Raw genomic sequence first — 20,004 nt, 5'->3', positions numbered from 1 at the left:
GAGTCGGTTCCGACTCATAGCAACCCTGTACAGGATTTCCGAGGCATAAAGATTTAAGTCTTTATGGGAGCAGACAGCCTCATCTTTCTCCCGTGGAACAACTGGTAGTTTCAAACTGCTGGCCTTGGGGTTCACAACCCGATTCATAACCACTACGCTACCAGAGCTTCTTTAAAATGGTAAGGTCATTATGGACAAGTTTGGAAGGTCCTCAAAAAGTTAAACAGAGAACTGTCATTCATTGTTGTTGTTAAGTGCCATCGAGTTAGTTCCGACTCGTAGTGACACTGTATAGGGTTTCTGAGGAGCGGCTGGTGAGCTTGAACCACCAACCTTGCAGTCCAGTGCATTAACTCACAGTGGCACACCAGGACTCCTAGAATTGCCATATGATCCAGCAATTCCACTCCTAAGTATATACCCAAAAGACTTGAATGCAGGAACTCAAACATGTGTCCACCAATGTTCACAGCTGCACTATACACAACAGCCAAAAGGTAGGTATGATCCAAGTGTCCACCAGCAGATGAATGGATACACAAAATGTGGTACCTACATACAATAGAACATTATTCAGCCATTATTCACAGAAAATAGCTTAGTGGTAACCATGGGCTGGCAGTGGAGGAGAATGGGGAGTAGTTGCTTAGTGGGTGCAGAGTTTCTGCTTGGAGTGATGAAAAAGAAGCAAATAGTGGTAACGGTTGCACAACCCTGTACGTGCTATTAATGCCAATGGAACGGACACTTGAAAATGGCTAAAGGTAAATTTTCTGTTATGTACATTTCACCACAGTCTAAAAAAAAAGCTTTTTAAGTGGATTGAAATAAAACACACCAAATACCTGATAGTTCTTACCTCCACGGAAAGAGGAGCCAAGAGGTGGAACCAGAATAAATGATTACAGGGACTTAGGTTTATCTGTGGTTCTGTTTCTTTTATTTAGGAAAAAAGGCCTAATGAAATGAAAAGATAAAATAGCTGGAAGTTTGGAAAGTAGCTGTCACTAAAGAATAAAACCAGAGACATGGAAAGTTCATTGTTATGAGCCTGGTAACTTCATATAACTTTGTAAACTATGTTGATGTATGATTTCAACCAGAAATAAAAACTAAATTGAAAATAAAACACAAAAACTGAAAGCAATAAAATAAGCGCACACACACAAAAATGCATTCAATCTAAAAAACGAAGCAACACAATCTTAACGGCTGTCAATTCTGGATCACCACTACACAAGGTTTGCTATGTCATTGTCCTTGGTGCAGACAAGGATGTGGAAACCAGGCCCACTGTGCAGGCAGGATGCCCCTCACAGCTGGCTCAGACCTTTTGTTTCCATCTCTTCCCTCCTCCTCCTATTTTTACTGCTTTGTGGTTGCTATGGAAACAAAGGGCACCTTGGGTTTCCAGAGCTCAGCCCAGGTGCTGCAGACTCCAGGAGTAATATCAGCGTGTGAATAAGATAAAAACCTTGGTCATCTGGGTCTTGTATACACCATATTCCCTCCTGACCACATTCATCCAAGTGTCTGGGTGCTCACGTGTGTGTCTGCAGCAAGACCTCCATGCAGACCCATCTGTCCATGCAAGAAGACCTAGGGCTGGGTGACCACCCCATTGGGCATAGGTGGGCATGTTTGCATGTATGTAAACATGTTACATTGACTATATGTGTGCTCACATAGCCCAGAACTACTATTAATACTATCAGAAATATTAAGGCAAGTAACATTTAGTGAGCACTAACTATATACTGGAGTCCTGGTATGGCATTATAGGATAAGCACTGCCAGTTTGAACCACAAGGTCAGTGGTTCAAACTCAACAGCTGCTCCTCAGAAGCCCTACACAAGGTCACTATGAGTTGGAACCGACTCAATGGCACTTAACAACAACAACTATGTACTGGGTGACACAAACAGTTAACTCACTAGACTTTTTAGCAGTTAGCAGTTCTTGTGTTGTTAAATGTAAAACTTCAACCAATTCACAATCAAAAGTTTAAAAAAAAAAAAAAAAGCTAGCAGTTCAAGTCCACCTTGGAATAAAAGCCTAGTGACCTATGTCTAGAAAACAGCTATTAAAAACCCCTACGGAGCATATTTCTACTGTAATACACTTGGGGTCACCATGAGTCAGAACTAACACAAAAGCAACTGATTTGTTTTAGCTATGGACCAGGTACTATGCTCCATGCTTCACCTGCCGTATCTCATTTAAACCTAACAGCAACTCTGCATGTTGATGTTGTTAGATGCCATCGAGGCTGTTACAACAGAATAAAACACTCCTCAGTCTTGTGCCATCCTCACAATTGTTACATTTGAGCCCACGGCTGCTGCTACCACATCAATCCATCTCATTGGGGGTCTTTTTCTTTTTCCCTCACCCTGCGTTTTACTAAACATGATGTCTTGCTCCAGAGACTGGTGCCTCCGGATAACATGTCCGAAGTATGAGAGACAAAGTCTCACCATCCTAGCTTCTAAGGAGCATTCTGGCTGCACTTTTTCCAAGACAGATTTGTTTGTTCTTCTGGCAGTCCATGGTACTTTAAATATTCTTCTCCAATACCATAATTTATATACATCAATTATTCTATGATCTTCCTTATTCATTGTCCAAATTTCACATACCTATGAGGCAACTGAAAATATCACAACTTGGGTCAGACCTACCTTAGTCCTCAAACTGACATCTTTGTTCTTGAACAGTTTAAAGAGGTCTTGTGCAGCAGATTTGCCTAATGCAATACGTCATTTGATTTCTTAACTGCTGCTTCCATGAGAGTTGATTGTAGATCCAAGCAAATTGAAGTTCTTGACACCTTCAGTCTTTTCTCTGTTTATCATGATTGTACTTACTGTTCCAGTTGAGAGGATTTTTGTTTTCTTTACATTGAGGTGTAATCCATACTGAAGTAAGTATTTAAGTCCTCTTCACTTTGAGCAAGCAAGGTTGTGTCATCTGCATATCACAGATTGTTAATGAATGTTCTTCCAATCCTGATGTCACATTTTTCTTCATATAATACAGCTTCTTATTTGCTCAACCTACAGACTGAATAAGTATGATGAAAGGATACAACCCTCTATTGGTTTTTGTTAAGTGCTGTCGAATTGGTTCTGACTCATAGTGACCCTATATAGGGTTTCCGAGGAGCAGCTTGTGGGTTTGAACTGCTGACCTTGCAATGATCAGTCCGCTAATGCTGCACTAGGACTTCACAACCCTCTATAGGTACTATTATTATACCCATGGGAGTCCTGGTATGGCACTATAGGGTAAGCACTGGACTGCTAGCCACTCCTCGGAAGTTCTATCCAGGATTGCTGAGTTGGAACTAATTCAATGGCACTTAACAACAACAACATTATACCCATATACAGATTTTTAAAACTGAGGCATAGAGAGGTTGTATAACTTGCCCATGGTCACTTACAGGCTGCCTAACTCCAAAGCACATAAGCCTGAACATTGAATCTGTATTTTGAGGAAGAGAGCTTTAAATAGCACTGGTTCCCAGACAGCTACAAAAAACAGCTGCATCACAAACATCACCTCTGACACTTGATAGCACACAGGCTTCCTGGACCCCACCCAAGCCTGATGAAGCACCCTCTCCAGGGGTGGGGCCCGGAAGCTGCATTTAATTCGGTCCCCTAGGTGAGTGAGTACTGCAGTCACAGTTGGCAACCACTGGTCAAGCCTCAGTTCAGCTGGCTGACGGGGTGGAACAGGGCGGGACACGATGAGAACAGGGACTGTCCCTTTGAACCAGCCTGGGAAAGTCACCCAATGTTCCCCAATTCCAGAAAGTTTCTGTGAGTGGCAAGACAACCAAGAAAAGGGCTGTGGCTGCCAGTCGCCACACACACACCCAGGGAAGGGCTCCAAAAGTCAGTTATGTGGTTTTGTGGCCTGCGGGGTACGGATTTCCGCCCACCCCACCCTCTCTGAAAGAGCGGAGAGAGGGAAGCACTGAGGTGATCTGCTGGTTAACAGCTCAATCAAGGCAGGGAGGGGAGAGTCATCTCATTGGGTCAACAAACAAGAGAGCCCAGACTCAGGTGCCATATGGAGTAAATAAGATGCCCATCCCAGGCTTCAAAGAAGAAGAGCACAGACAGAAACCACTGGACCGTAAAAGCAATAATAAAACAATGCACTGCCATCCAGTCAATTCCAACTCATACTGATGCTCTAGGGCAGAGTAGAACTGCTCCACGGGGTTCCTGAGATGGTAAATCTTCACGGGAGCAGACAGCCTCATCTTTCTCCTGAGCAGCTGCCCACTGCACCACCAGGTTCATGGAGGCCAAAAAAACACGTGTTGCCCAGAACTGAGAACTCAAAACTAAATCCCTCCACACACAGTCAGCTAATCTTTGACCAAAGACCAAAGCACATTAACTGGGGAAGAGAGGGTCTCTTCAACAAATGGTGCTGGCAGAAGTGGAATTCCATTTGCAGAAGAATGAAACAAGATCCATATTACACACCCTATGCAAAAACAAACAGCGTGGATTGATGGCCTAAATGTAAAACCCAGAACTATAAAGATCATCAATGAAAAACTAGGGACAAAGTTAGGGTGTCTGGTATATGGTCTGGTAGCGTAGTGGTTACGAATCGGGCTGCGAACCTTAAGGTCAGCGGTTCGAAACTACCAGCTGCTCCGCGGGAGAAAGATGAGGCTTTCTACTCCCGTAAAGATTTACACCCTTGGAAACCCTGTACAGGGTCGCTATGGGTCGGACCCGACTCGATGGCACTTAACAACAACAACAACAAACACTATCAATATAACTAAAGACACAAACAATAGAAGACAAAATAGATGATGACTAGAACCTCCTAAAAATTAGACACTTACGCACATCAGAAGATTTCACCAAACGATAGCCCACACACTAAGGAAATATTTTTTAATGATATATCAGACAATGGAGTAAACTCTGAAGTTTATATTTAAAAAAAGAAAAACTACAACAGCTCTACAAGAAAAAGACAAACCACCCAGTTAACAAACTGGCAGAAGACATGAACAGTCAGTTCACCAAGGAAAACATTCAAGCAGCCAAAAAGCAAGATGAAAAAATGTTCAGTATCATTTAAGCCAATTAGAGAGGAGATGCAAATCAAAACAACAATGAGATATCATCTCACATCAGCATTAATGCAAAGTTAAAAAAAAAAATATATATACAGATGCCAGTGAGGGTGTGGAGAGACTGGGACCCTCCTACATTGCTGGTAGGACTGTAAAAAGGTACAACCATTGTGGAAAACAGTATGGCGCTTCCTTAGAAAGCAAGAAATACAAATACTATATGACCCAGCAATCTCCCTACTTGGCACATGGCCACAAGAAATAAGAGCCAGGACATGAGTAGATTTATGCACACTAATGTTCATCACAGCACAATTCACAACAGCAAAAAGATGGAGACAGCTGAAATGCCCATCAACAGAAGAATGGTTAAACAAACTTGGATACACACATAATGGAATACTACGCAATGGTGAAGAATAACAATGACTCTGTGAAACCCCTCAGAACATGAATGAACCTAGAGGACATTATGCTGAGTGAAATTACTCAATCACAAAAAGACAAATATTGTATGAGACAACTATTGTACAATCTCCAGAAAATGCTTTCGTGCTAAAAGAAATATTCTTTGAAGGTTATCAGGGGTGGGAGGGAAGGGAGATAATTCACTGACTAGATGTAGACACATGATAATTTGGGTGACAGGGAGAGCAATGTACAAGAAGAGGGAGGTTGGCAGAAGAATGAAAAAGAATGGTGAAGACACAGGAGGGCATAGTGGTAAATAGTGTCATATACACAACCTTGTAACAACAGTGTTTTGTGAGTAGATACATGGGCAGATACACAGGCTGAATGGGTATGGGAGGGAAAGTGGTAGTACACACACAAATGTATAAGGATTTGAAAGAGGATATTTGTACATGGGTATTTACCTTTGACTCATAATGAGCAGTATGACTGATTTTTCGCTTCTTAACCTCCCTAAGAGCTTTAACACTTCATGGTACGTGATCTGGTCTCATCCCTGCGGGTTCTGCCTGGAGCAATTGGTGACCAGAACCATTCTTTATGAAATGTTCTAAGATTTTCCAGTAGTTGATGCTTGTGATCATCTAATAGGGGTCAGCAGTTTGAACCTACCCAGGAGTCCTGGTGTGGCGCTGTGGGTTAATGCGCCAGACTGCAATGCCATTTGAACTGCAAGGTCAGTGGTTCAAGCTCACCAGCTGCTCCTTGGAAACCCTATACAGGGTCACTATGGGTCGGAACCAACTCGATGGCACTTCACAACAACAACAAATTTACCTTTGCTGCAAACACAACTATGAATGTGTGGAGCATACAGTGGGCAAAATGATGAAAGCATCTTAGATATCATCAAACACTTTAAGGTAATAAATTACTGGGTACATGGGCTCAGGACCATAGTCTCAGGGGACACTAAGGTCAACTGGCATAACATAGTCCACAAAGACAATGTTCTACATCCTGCTTTGATGAGTAGCATCTGGGATCATAAAAGCTCATGAGCAGCCATTTAAGGTGTAACTATTGGTCTCTCCATATGTGGAAGAAGAAGAGTAATGAGAACTTAAAAGGCTTGGAATCAATTCGTCCAATGGAACATGTGACCATCAGTCTCCACAATTCTGAGACAAGAAGAACCAGACGGTGCTGGGCCACTACTACCAACTGCTCTGAAAGGGAACATAACACATTAGAAGGTCCTGGATAGAGTGGGGCAAAGTATGGAATAAAACTCAAAACTGTTTTTTTAAAAAACGGGTCAGAAAGGAAGTGGAGGAACTTGAGACCACGGCTCTTGACCACCCTTCAGGTCTGGAAAGGAACTCACCCTCATGGCCTCATATTCAGCCAAGTAGCATAGGGGACTCTAACACTAGTAAGGTATCCTCACCATGGAATGGTCAACGTTTACCTAGTGACGAATTGAGAAGGGATCAGAAGGTGAGTGGAACAGAAACAGGAAGCACAGGGAGGAAGTGGGATAACTGTTGTTGCATGGAGGGAATTGCAATCACTGAGATGAAACAAAGTGTGTGATTTGTTGAATGAAAAACGGTGATCTTATCTGTAAACCGTCACTCAAGTCACAGTAAAAATTAACAAAATAAACCTGTTGCCTTTGATTCAAACTCATGGCCGCCATATGTGTTACATAATATACCTGCTCCATTAAGTTTTTTTTTGGCTGCTTCTGAAAGGTCCACCTTATGGAAAATCAGTCCTACTCTGACACACCATGAGTCGCCATGAAGTCAGGATCAACTTAACTACAACTAACAACAACCATATTTAGGGAAGCGGTTGGCCAGGCCTTTCTTCCGCAACAAATTACCAGCCATCAGATTAGTAAACAAACACAAACCATTTGTGCCACCCAGGGCAGGGGGAGCTAAATGGGACCCTAGTTGCTCCAGGAGCAGGAACGGGACGCTTCATTCTGATGGAGAGTGGGGTGGGCCATGGAAGAAGCAGCATCTAGGCTCCTCCTGGAAGGATGGGTGGAATGTCAACAAGCGATTCTGACGGAAGAAAAGTAAAAGCCCTTCATGCAGGGGAAGCAGCAAAAACAAAGGCATCCAGGCTGGAAAGAATCAGGCAGTAAATAGTAAGCAATGCCACGCAGAGCTAAAGGTTGTAAGGGGGGAAGTCAGAAATCTACTAAGACATAGAGAGGTTAGGTAACTTACCCAAGGTCACCCAGGTAGTAAGTGAGAGTCAGGATAAAGTACAGGCGGCCTTTGTCCGGGAACAAACCACTAAGATGGAGTTTGCCAGCGGCATCCTTTTCTTCACTTTATTTTAGAATGCTGCAAAATGAGCCTAGTGGATCAGTCCTCTGAGGATGGGGGATCACATGCCCCTGCCCCAGGAAATCTGACTGTGCCTAAACCTGGTGTGGCACTGTGGGCTAATGTGCTGGACTGCGGAGTCGGTTTGAACTGCAAGGTTGGTGGTTCAAGCTCACCAGTTACTCCTTAGACACTCTATACAGGTTAGCTATGGATTGGAAGTGACTTGATGCCACTTAACAATAACAGACATTTTGGTAGGGAGTAGGTTGTGGCATCTAGCAGGTAGAAGTTAGAGATTCTGCTAAATACCATACAAAGCCTAGGACATCTCCCCCACAACAGAGAATATCTGGCCCCAGTGGCCAATTATGGCGAGGTTGAGAAATCCTGGTTGTGGTGGGGGGCATGGTTCCGGGAAGAAGCCTGCACCACCATCGGTGCTGAGGGCCAGCCCCTACGGAACAGGGAGGAAGGATGATGAATTAGTCAGAGCTGGCAGGGACAGAGGAGGAGGTTAATTAGGGAGCCTTTGTCACCGTCTGGGCAGGAGATAATGGGCCTAAACCAGGAGGTGGAAGAGCAGGGAGAAGGGCCTACGAGAACCAAACCTGTGACTCAGACTTCTCAGGCTAGGTGATAGCCACAGAGCTGGATTTGTAAGGGAGAAAGGCTCACTGTGAGGCCAGACCTCTGTCCGGAAATGAACAGTCAGCGGCTGATGATGGGGGTGGGAGCTGCGTGACCTGGGTTTAAGGGGTTCAGGAATCAACCCCAGGAAGCCCAGACCTGAGAGTGGTCGCCCACCCAGTGCAGAGGTAGCACATGGAACCACCTGGACCAAACTTAGAACGTAGGGTAGGTTTTTTGTCTTTTTATTTTTAGGCTTTGCTTTGGTTTCTTTTGTTGGGTTTTTTTGTTTTTTGTTTTTCAGTTCACTGTCAAGATTGTACCTAAAAACCCGTATTTCCAGCTCTTCTTAGAAAGAGGATCTGATGAAACGGGCCGATGGCTACAGAGCGCTGAGGACTGGTGCTGGGCAGCGGCTATCCACCATACTAACAAGACATGGACTTGTCAGCACCCCTAGAAGCTAAGCCCGAGGGCTGCATCCAGGTCTGTCTTTATAGTAGGAAGAGATGAGGTCAGAAACAATGAAGATGGAGCGTCTGACGGAGAAGCAAGAAGAAAGGTAAGCGCTGGTCTCTCCACACTCTGGTTCTGCACCAGCCACCTTGATGCTGTGCTAACTCAAGTTAGAAATACCCACTTTTGGGGTCTCAGTTTCCTTATAAAGAAGTTAAAACCTGTGACATCTAGGACCCATCCTCATGTTCCTGAGACTCCCACAGGCTGCACAAGTCAACCCATCTGGCCTAGCTTTGAGATGGAGCCAGGAAGAACTGAGCCCTTCCCAAAAAAAAACCTTCCAGGCAATGAGGAAACCCCAACACAGCCAACGGGGCTAGGATGATTGGCCAGGGCAAGAGAAGATTCTGGGCACAAGAGCCACCTCCTGATAGCTAAGGAGTTCTCAGAGAAAAGGGAACTGGCCCTGTTTAGGTCTCAGGGCTGGGGGAGGGTGCCAAAGATAGGGCTGGACCACTCAGTAGACGCCTGACAAAACTATGAGTCAGCACATGGAATTCACACAGTGGTTAATTCAACTTTTTGACCTCAAGCCCTAAAATTCAAGGACTCAAGAGAACTGGGAGTCTCTCCTATTTTCCCTTCTCCCTAGGAAAGCTGTCAGCAATTAGAGTCTGGATTCTGCCTTCCAGAAAGGAAAGAACACCGAACATCCTCCCCTTCCTAGTTCCCCTTGCCCTTTCCTGGAAACCTAGAGCCAGAGCTAGACCCAACAAGCCTGCAGCAGTGTCCTTTTACATAGATTTCCCCAGGCCTCCCACAGAGACAGAGGGAGTGCCTGATGGGGCTTCCAGAACAAGCCCAAGGGACCATGGCATCCTTCTGATAGTCTATCCCCTCCCCTGTACCAACCCCAGAGGAGCCACTGGAGAAGAGAGCAGCTGCCCTCTCCCAGCCACTAACACCGACCCGGGCCCCTGTCTATCAGGAAGCCCCTAGGGGGTCAGTGTAATCTGGGGAGTCAAGACCCTTTCTCTCAAAGTACAGCAAGAGCAATCTGTCCCCAGTCCCTGGTGGATAGTATCCTCTGGCCTCCTCTTCCACAGGACATGAGCCTTCCTATCCAGGCCAAGCCAGCAGACCTTCCGGCCTGGGAGAAACCTGTGGGAAAGGCCAAGTGCTCAGCCAGAGACCTGGAGTCCATGAGGATTCCCCAGGGAGTCAGCTGGGGTGGCAGACACCCCCAGAGATAGCTGGGCTAGCCTGGTGGGTGACAAGCTATCCCATCTGCATCCTAGTCTCCTGCATTCCTGCCCTTACCCTGCACACTAACAGTTTCCGTGTCCCCTGGGACCACTCAGCATCACCAGCCACAAGGAGCTCCAGGAATAGAAGAGCCCCTCCTGCTACCAGCTGTCCCAACTCAGAACAGCCCCATCACCAGCGCCTACTGGCCAGGGCTGCTCACCTAGCTCCTTGCCTACCCATCAGCCACAGGACACAAGTCCATTAAGAAATCAGAGCAGGGACTCACCAGGGCTTCCTGGGCATGGTGAGGGTTAGGAACACTCAGGACCCCGGAGTTTGCAGGCCTGGTTGTCTGGCAAATGGTACCTCCAGGTTCGTCCCCAGTGCCTGGCAATGAAATTAGGCCACAGCCCAATTGCCAGCTAAGCGCCCGCCCGCCCTGCTTCTCCCTGTAGCCACTCACACCTCGCAACTCCAGATCCTAAAACAGACATGTTCGTGGTTACCATAGGAACTTGCTAAAGCCAAAAAAGGCATCCTATAAGAACTCATATGGGCCCTCAGAGCTCATGTCCACTGCATGGGCAAGTACATACACATGCCTACACATGCACACACATGCCTACATATGCACACACATGCCTACACATGCATACCTCCAACTCAGCTCTCAAGCACAGGGGCCCATCCACAAGAAACCAGTGAGTCAGGACCTGGCACTAGAGACAGAAACAGGGGTGCTCCGCTCAGACCAGCTGGAGATCCCTGAAAAGTAGCATCCCTGTGTGCCCAGGCCGGCCAGCTGCACTTGTATCTGCCCCCATACACACACACAAGCTACTGCTCCTCTCCTTGGTGCCCCTCTGCAAGACAGTAAGTACAAGGGTCAAGAGCTAAGCCAATTGCCCAGGAGGAGAGAGTAGAAAGAGAGACAATGAATGTCTTTCTACTTTCTACCCACTCCCCCAAACTGCTGGAGCCACCTGGGGGCTCACTCAAAAACCTGGGAATTGCTATCTGGACCCCTCCTTCACCCTCACCCCCACATCCAAATCAGCTTCAAGCTGGCAAGTCCATTCCTTGAGAGCTCCCCAAGTCCTGTCCACTCTCTCCAACCCCACTGTCCCTCTCCTCAGACAGCCTCCCATCTTCTCTCTGGCCCCTCCAATCAGACAGCCAATGGCCCCAGAGGGTCACCCCAACACCAATCTGACCAAGTGACTACCCTGGCTAAAGTCCTTGGATGGTTTCCCGTCACCCCGAGGACCAAGCCACAGAGCCCGCCTAGCTGTGGCCCAGCCTTCCCCGTGTCCCCACCGCCATTTTCTGTTGGATAATAACTGCTCAGGAGTCCCTCCCACACCGAGCTGTTTCATGTCTCACTGCCTTGGTGTGCGCAGCTGCTGCAGCCTGGGAGTTTTTCCCGCTTCTCTGGACTGTCCTCACTCATCCTTGGAGACTCAGCACAGGCATCACCAAATCTCCAGGAAGCCCTCCTCCACCTTCTCGGAGGGCACCTCTGCTAGCACCCGTCACATTCAATTGCAGTGGGCTGTCTGTGAAGCCATCCCAGTGTAAGCTTTCATGAGTAGAAACAACCTTTTCCATCTTTGTTTTTCCACCAACCTCTGAGTTCAGCACTGGCCTTAGACTGTAGATGTTTGTTGAACTCAGCCAGCCCTTTACCCCTAAGACATCAAGGTCCTCCTGTCCTTGAAAGCTGTGGCAAACTCTCAGCCCCAAAAGGACTTTGGGATACCTCAAGGATTCTAGTAATCCACAGGAAGCAAAGACATGATGGCCAAAGGTGGAGAAATGGATTGGTCCTCATCCAAACTCAATATCTAAGTCATGCATGAAAAAGTCATTCCATTTAAATTAGCTATTTCATTGAACGATAAAGAAATGGGTTATTCAGAAAGTAGGCTAGAAAGCTGGAGTAGAGACTTGGCTCAGGAACATGAGGACACAGACACTGCTTTCTTCCCTTAAGATGAAAATGTGCTTTTGCTAAATACAAAGAAAATCAGGAGAGGCAGATGTTTGTAAAAGCAATCACTTAGATTTTTTTATAATTCTTGCAGAATAGGGATGGAAGTTCCAAGTTTTAAAGAGCTATGGCATAGCAGGAAATTGAGTTTCCTAGATCTAGCCAAGTTCCCATCATTCTGTATGGAGTTCCCATCAGGAACTCCAGGGATCAAAGGAAGCTACACTGAAACACACTGTCTGCTCTTGCCCTGAGTGACCACCTCATTTCTAATAGGATTTTGAATCCTGGAGCTTAGAGTAAAGGTAGTTATGTATGGTATCTTATGGCCAAGCCATAGTACCCTAGGCTGTTGGAGACAGCTCCCCTGGCCCTCTCCCTCCCTCTCCTGCAGAAGTCAGAGGGCACGATCAGTCCTATGTCTCAGCACACGCCTTCTCTCCATTCAGAGATGCCATTCCTTGGGATCATCCAATTTAAAAGTTGGATCATTTTCCTATAAGGCAATGAATTCTAGATTTCTCCATCATCATAGGTATATATGATTTGCACTCCTAGCAGTGGTGACAGACTGCAGGCACAATGGCCAGTCTCCAAACACAATGGTCATCGCAGGTGGCTAAACCCAGACCAGGGCCTACCAGCCCATACAGCACACATATACCGCTCATTCTTTAGCAAGAAAGTAAAGGTCTCTGGGGAGGGAGAAAAGTGGGCAGAAAAAGGACGGAAAGAAGGGACCTCAGGCTCGGAGCTCAGGTTGTTAAATACTGTCAAGTCTGTCGGTCACTTCTGACTCTTAGCGACCCTATATCAGGTTTCCAAGGAGATTTGAATTGCTGACCTTGTGGTTTGCAGTCCAGTGTTGATCTTACAACACCACACCACAAGTCTGCTGAGCTCAGGTTGTTGTTAAGTGCCATCAAGTCAGTTCCGACCCATAGCAACCCTGTAGAGGGTTTTCAAGGAGCAACTGGTGAGCTTGAACTTCCAACCTTGCAGTTCAAACCGACTTTGCAGTCCAGCTCATTCACCCACAGTGCCACACCAGGACTCCCTCCAAATACTAGTCCAGGAACTTCCATAAGCAAACCCCAGAACCTAGCTCTGACTCCCTACATTCACCTCTCTGTGCAGGTCTAGTCTTACTATGGCTCAAATACAGCAGATGGGGACCCTGGACCAAGCTGGACCCTGCCTCCATCCCTCTACCTGCATGCCATGGGCCGTACCTGATTGATTCATTCAGCAAATATATACTGAGCACAAGTGAGACCTACAGGTTTCCAGGTCCTGCTTCAACCCTTCTTAGGTTCCCCTTGGTCTCCTGGGACCGTTTCCATAAATTAAGTCTTTTGCTTAACCAGGCCTGGAATCAAAAGAAACTTAACCAAGAAAAACTGAGAACAGAGTCCTACATATCACCCCAAACCACCAATACCCCTTACCCAGTGCCTGAACTCCCAGGCTGCTCTTTGGATACCCCAAAACCCCACTAAGGCCTCATTCCCAACAGCAAGCTGGTGAGCCTACTGTCCCTCTTTATCTGCAAGAGCTACTTAAGAACCGCATCCTCCTGGTAGTCTTCCAGGACCGTTATCACTGCACGCCGGCATCTGCTCTGCAGAAACACAAAATGTTCTCAGAGGCCATGACAGTCCTCTCCAATCCAGCCCTGCTAACCCCCCACCCCCACCCATCTGAGTAGAACAAAGCAGAGTGGGCAGTTTCTTGTTTCAGCACCCTTCTATGTAAACCTTCAAGGTTGGCTGTGTCTTGCCCAGTGACCTGTACCCAGAAGAGAGGTGGTCAGTACTGGCAACTGAATGGCATTGATGGAGAGAAAACCAGAGATGGGGAAGTTATGACCACACAAAATGCCTCTGAAGAAGGGCAACTTACTTGGAGGATTTTTCATGCACGAGCTAATTCATGTGTGGTGATGGTGGTGGTGGTGAGTGCTATTGAGTCGGTTCTGACTCTTAGTGACCCTGTATAGGATTTCATAGGAGCAGCTGGTGGGTTTGAACAACTGACCTTGCGGTTAACAGCCTAGTGCTTATCCTACAGCGCCACACCAGGACTCCAATTCACACATAACAGGATAATATTTTGAGCACGAGACCAATGATCTTTTTTCCTCCTTGAAACTCTCTCCCTTTAAATTCACTCAACTGGAGCAGCTGGCTAGCAGCTGTCTCCCTGTCCCAAGGGAGGGATGCAGACAGAAGTAGGATAGACTTTTGTTACGTCTTTAAGGAGGAACAGGATCAGGATACAGACAAAATGGCTCGGACAGAAACGTGAAGGGAAAAGGAACAAAGGTGGAGAAGTACAGGAGGTCTGGGGTTCTAGGAGAGAGGTGTGCCTGTTCAGATCAGCCGACACCTGGTAAACTGAGGCAGTCAAAATCATGGACTCTCTCCCTGAATAATTCCCAGACCCTGAGTCTGGCAGGAAGGTCTCAGAGAGGCCCAGGATCACAATGGCCAGCATGATAGATGATCCAGTGACCAGTTGACACACACACACACTGATGCCAGGGCATTTTGTGAGGTTCACAATTTTTCAGGGAAGTGGGATTGAGGCTACAAATAGAAATTAAGGTAATAGAAAATACAGTTATCTTTCTTACACCCGAGTTTGTGACCTGCAAGTCACATCCAGCACGCAGATTCTAACTAGCCCAGTGCCTGCTGCTTCTGCGAGAATCAGGAGCCTGGTCCAGCCTTCTCCCGTCTGGAAGCCGCCCAGGCTCAGATGGAGAGTGTGGCACGAATGACAGCCCCACTTTTTTCCCACAGCGTGAGGGGAAGCAGGGCCCCAGAGGTGCTCCGGTCAGCAATCACATCTGACTTTTACAGAACAGGAAGTAGCTACTTACTTGACCTTCAGACTCGCCAGCATGGTCTTGTCGATCCTGCCAAGAAAAAAGCAGGGGCTTCAGTTAGCACCAGGGCTGAAATCTCCCTCTCACCTGGCATCTGCAGGGGAGGAGTCCCTGGGCCAGCCAGACCACCAGACTGCCAGGGTACAGTAGGGGACAGCTGCTATCGGGGGGAGGAAGTTCACCTCCAGTTCAGGAAGGGGAGGACTGTAAGCTCTGAGAGGGCTGGGACTACACATTATCCTCCCCATTTTAGAGATAAAGAAACTGACTGACGTTTCTAAGGGTAAAATCCCTTACCCAGTCTGAATCCAGGTATTCAACTCCAGACTCAAGAGTCTTAAGTACTTTGTACATGACCTTTCCCTTCATCACCTCCAATTCCACAGAAAGACTACAGCCCAGCCACTAACAGCTGGCTAATAAACACACTGATACCCTTGGACTTCTGTTTAAGGAATGTGCAAGTATCCCCTGCACCAGAGACCCTCCTCCGCAGTTTGCTGCCAGTCCACACAAGGAGGCAGACCCCATTCCTGGGACAGACCCTGACAGCAGGTTCTAGCATGAACCTGCAGGTGGGCTCCATCAGACAGTTTGAGAGCAGGGAAGATCACATCTGCTGCAGACAGTCCTGGATGCCAGCTCCTCCACCCCCAGCCTGCGCCCACCCTCACTTGAAGACAAGGCAGCCCTGCTAGCTAAGCTTCTATTTTTACCCCTGGCATATGCCAGCCCTTATGGATGGTAACAGAAGCCCTGTCCCCTTCTCTAGAGTCACAGAGGTGGGCAATTTCCCACTTCTGTTTGTGGCTACTCTTGTTTAGGGGTGACCACCGCCAGTTTACTCTCAATGTCACCCTCACCATCAGTGCCACCACCGCTACCTGTACACAACAACTCCTGCCAGCATCATTGTCACCACCACCAATGTACTCATCACCACCAGTGTTACACACTGCCTACACTGCCATCACTCACTGTATCACCACCACCTGCGTCACATCAACATCAGTGTCGTGCTCACATACCCACTGCCACTTTCCCGGTCATCATCAGTGTCCTAATTACTAGCAGTGTTACTGCCACCACTAAAGTCACCATCTCTGTCCACACCACCAGCCCATCACTATCATCACCTGTAGCACCAACTGTTACCATCTGTTTCTAATCATCACTAATGTCATCATTATCAATGAAGTCATCATCACCAGTGTCACCAGCATCACCAAAATCACCCCACCTCCAGGTTCTTTCAGCCAATCCCGGCTAGCCATCTTAGGCAAATGACAAACGAGGCCAGCATGGGGAGAAGCAAAGCACCAGGGGTCACACATTGTGGACATGGGACTGCGGTAGCAGTCACAAGCTGTCAGTACTGATAACACAGTCAGCACCAAACCCTGGACTAAGGGAGGGATTCTTTCACTCTGAGTAAGTTTCTAGCACCTTCTGACCACAGGGCTCAACAGCAAAACAAACCCCACCCAAAGTTGCTGGTCTAGGTCCCTCCTCGCTTCTTTCCCACACTCTTTCCTGGACCTCTTCCTTGGGACCACCATTACTGGTGTTCAAGGAGCTCACTCTGGGTTGCCCATCTTCTCTGGTAAAAAAAAAACAAAAACAAAAAACAACCTCCTGTCTCCCATACAACCTCTCCCACCCCAGATGAAGAGTCAGATTCCCACCTCCAACTGTAATATCTGTAGCCCAGAGTTAGACAATTGTAATCTCTAATAATAAGCCCTCTGTTTTACTCTTTCTCAAGCAATCTTTTAGTTCTTATGACATCCCTGCATTGTGGGTAGAGCAGAAAGGGGAAACTGAGACCCAGAGAGGAGAAGTGTTCCATCCAAGTTCCTCAGAGAAGCACTTGGGGACTGAACTGCTGGTGGGGCCATCTCTGGACCTCCATGTGGTCAGCTCTGGCCAGTACTCGGAGTCACAGCAGCCCCTATTCCTCTGTCACATCTAGCTGCCCACAGCACCCCAGACATCTTCTCAGGGGCCCCACGTGAGCATGATTCTTGGACAAGGAGGAAGTGGCCGCCAGTACCCTCCCTGTGTCTCTAAGCCCTCACCTTCCCCATGACCTGCCTGCAGGGTTCCCATGCTGGGTGTGGCCCAGGAGGGCAGGTCCTGTGGCTTTGACGAGCTGAGTTACAGCAGTGAAGCTGGGCTTTTCCCTTTTAGGAAACCAGAGTCCTGGGTCCTCCCAGGCACCTTCTTACCTCCCAGACCCATTCACCTTCATCACCTGTCTACCCTGATGCCAGTGGTTATTCAGCCTGCACCCAAATGGCACTTTTTAAACATCACTACTCTTGGAAACCCTATACAGGGTCGCTATGGGTCGGAATCAACTCGACGGACTTAACAACAACAACAACACCTGAGGTGTGGTAGTGGTAGGGCACCAGGAATCTGCATTTTAGTCCACAGCTGACTGCACTGCAAAGTCCCCTTTCCAGCTGAGAGTCATACCCAAGTAATGCCCAACTCACATCCCAATCTAACTTCTCTGTTGCTATACATACCCTCAAGTCCACCAGAAGGCCCTTAGATTCCATGTTGTTGTTGTTGTTGTTGTTAGGTGCCGTCGAGTCGGTTCCAACCCATAGCGACCCTATAGAGGGTTTCCAAGGAGCGACTGGTGAGCTTGAACCACCAACCTTGCATTTCAAACTGACTTTGCAGTCTAGCACATTAACCCACAGTGCCACACCAAGACTCTATGGACCTCAACCAAATACCCACCATGTGCAAGCCACCTCACTTAGTCACTGCAGCCATGTACTGAACACATACTATGTATGTGTCAAACACTGTGCTGAGTGTCCAAGATGTTCTCACAATGGTGAATAAGACAGGGTACAGCTGACTGCGTGGAACCCACAGCCCAGTGGACACTGTGGTCAGCACATGGTGGTCGCTCAGACATACTAGATCTCCTCCTCACTTCCCTCTTTGCCACAAAGCAACCCTGAGTGGCCACACATCTGTCCTCCCCTCACCTGGCCAGGTTCAAACTTTTTAGGACCACTCTTATATCAAGGTTCCGGAGCAGTGAGTCCTAGGCACTGCTGCTACTATACCCCATTCACAGGAAGCAGTCTTGGAGTCCAGGCCTCAGGGAGGACCCAAAGGAAGGCACTAGGCCACACTGCACCACTCTGGCATTGTTCGGCCTCATTGTCCACCTCTGCCAAACACGAAGCACCCACAATCCACTCTGGGATAGAATAGATGGCAAAGCTCTCTCAAAAATGGGAAAGCCAGGAGGGAAATGCTACACATTTATGTTGTTGTTGTTGTTAAGAGCTGTTAAGTCAATTCCAACCCATAGCAACCCTGTATAGGGTTTCCGAGGAGCAGCTGGTGAGCTTGAACTGCCAACCTTGCAATTCAAATGGCTTTGCAGTCTGACGCATTAACCCACAGCGCAGGACTCCATACATCTATGGAAGACAATAATGAACCCGAGGAACAGAGACCATCTCTTCCCTGTCCTCTTTCCTCCCCACCTTGCTTCCTCCCTTCTGGCATCCCCCATGAACCCACCAGCTCCCACACTAGGACACTCCTTGTGCGCCCGCTCCCAACAGAGTAGCTTTGTCTTTGATAATGCCCCAAGCCCAGAAGCTGGAAGGAAACCGATAATGAAAACCACTAGACTCTGTGCCCCAGCTGAGCAGAAGCTACCAGAAGCTGGGAACCAGAGACAAGCCTTTGCCCTCAGTTTCCCCACTTCCTGGCCCACCCAAAGGAGAAAAGAGCCACTCCTTTTTTCCAAAGAGAAATGGCACAAAAGGATGACCCAGAGGGCCAGGCAAGAGACTGATCACAGTCCCTGTTCAGACAGAACAAGACTGGCCGCCAGCCTGGCAGGACTGAGGAGCTGCGGAGACACAGGTTGTCCCTCCTCTCACAACTCACCCCCTCAGAGAGGAGACAGCCTAAAGTTCCAGAAGGTCACAAACTTCCCTGCCACCCGTCACAAGCATGGCACACATGCAGACATGAGCACACACAGACCCAGGAAGCAGAGCCTCAGAAACATACAGGTGCACACGTGGGAACACACACAGGCACACCTACTCAGCTGGGCACATGGCTCCCACACAGCCTGTTCACAGGGTCACAATCACAGACATGCACAAGTGCACACCCACTGCCCATACAGGCTCCCGCATTCCCACACTTACCCACACTCACAATTAATCTCAGATATTTGCACATGTGGTTGCACACAATCACAAATATTCAGATATGCACGCAGGCTTGCACGCACTCACAAAATCACAGGCAGGCACACACGTACCTAGGAACCCAGGGATACAGACTCACACACAGTCACGCTCACATCGGCAGTCCGCTCTGAGCTCCTAGACCGCTACAAGACTGTGCCTATGGGACAGAGGAAAAGGTAGGCTCTGCTGCACCCCCAGGACCATACATCTCTACACAACCCAAGGCCCCCCAGACAGAAAGGCCATGCCTGACCCCTTGGTTCTCACGGGCAGCCACCAACACTCAACCGGTGCCCAGCCACCCTCCCGTCTGACACCCACCATCCGAAGCCCCCAAAGGAGACGCTGCGCTTCCTGCCAAACATGGTTGTGGCTGAAGAGTTCTGGGTCCCAGCGATGTCACCGGGGCTGTTAGCGAGACAGGGCCGTAGTGCTGTGGGGTCTGCAGGTCACTAGTGTAGGGCAGGGCGCCTGGTGAGGCACCCCCTCGCCTGCGCGCACCCAGCACTTCCTGTGGGTGAGGCTGCAAGGGTGGGAGGTGTGTCCTGTCCTCCGGGAGGCACCAAGACAAGGAGGGGAGGTTGCAGAGGGCAGCTTCCCCACACCCAGAGGAACCCACAGCTCCGGAAGGGGCTCAGCTGGCAGATTGCACCACAGCCCA

The 20,004-nt window shown here is 48.1% G+C and overlaps 1 protein-coding gene across 1 annotated transcript in view; it reads right to left on the bottom strand.

The window, feature by feature from the left end:
- The window catches only part of RAP1GAP2 (RAP1 GTPase activating protein 2), a 230,209-nt gene extending 210,471 nt beyond the window's left edge, over positions 1-19,738 (bottom strand). Inside the window, exons 1-2 of the mRNA XM_006863247.1 lie at positions 19,665-19,738; positions 15,091-15,126 (exon numbers count right to left, since the gene is read on the bottom strand). Coding sequence (XP_006863309.1) covers positions 15,091-15,126; positions 19,665-19,708 — 80 coding nt within the window. The 5' untranslated portion in view covers positions 19,709-19,738. The remainder of the gene's footprint in view (positions 1-15,090; positions 15,127-19,664) is intronic.
- Positions 19,739-20,004: the final 266 nt, after the last annotated feature.

Source organism: Chrysochloris asiatica, unplaced genomic scaffold (assembly GCF_000296735.1).
Source record: "Chrysochloris asiatica unplaced genomic scaffold, ChrAsi1.0 scaffold00054, whole genome shotgun sequence".
In the NCBI taxonomy this organism is placed as follows: domain Eukaryota; kingdom Metazoa; phylum Chordata; class Mammalia; order Afrosoricida; family Chrysochloridae; genus Chrysochloris; species Chrysochloris asiatica.
Note: the sequence above shows the minus strand (reverse complement) of the source record. Positions and strands in the feature narration are given on the sequence as shown.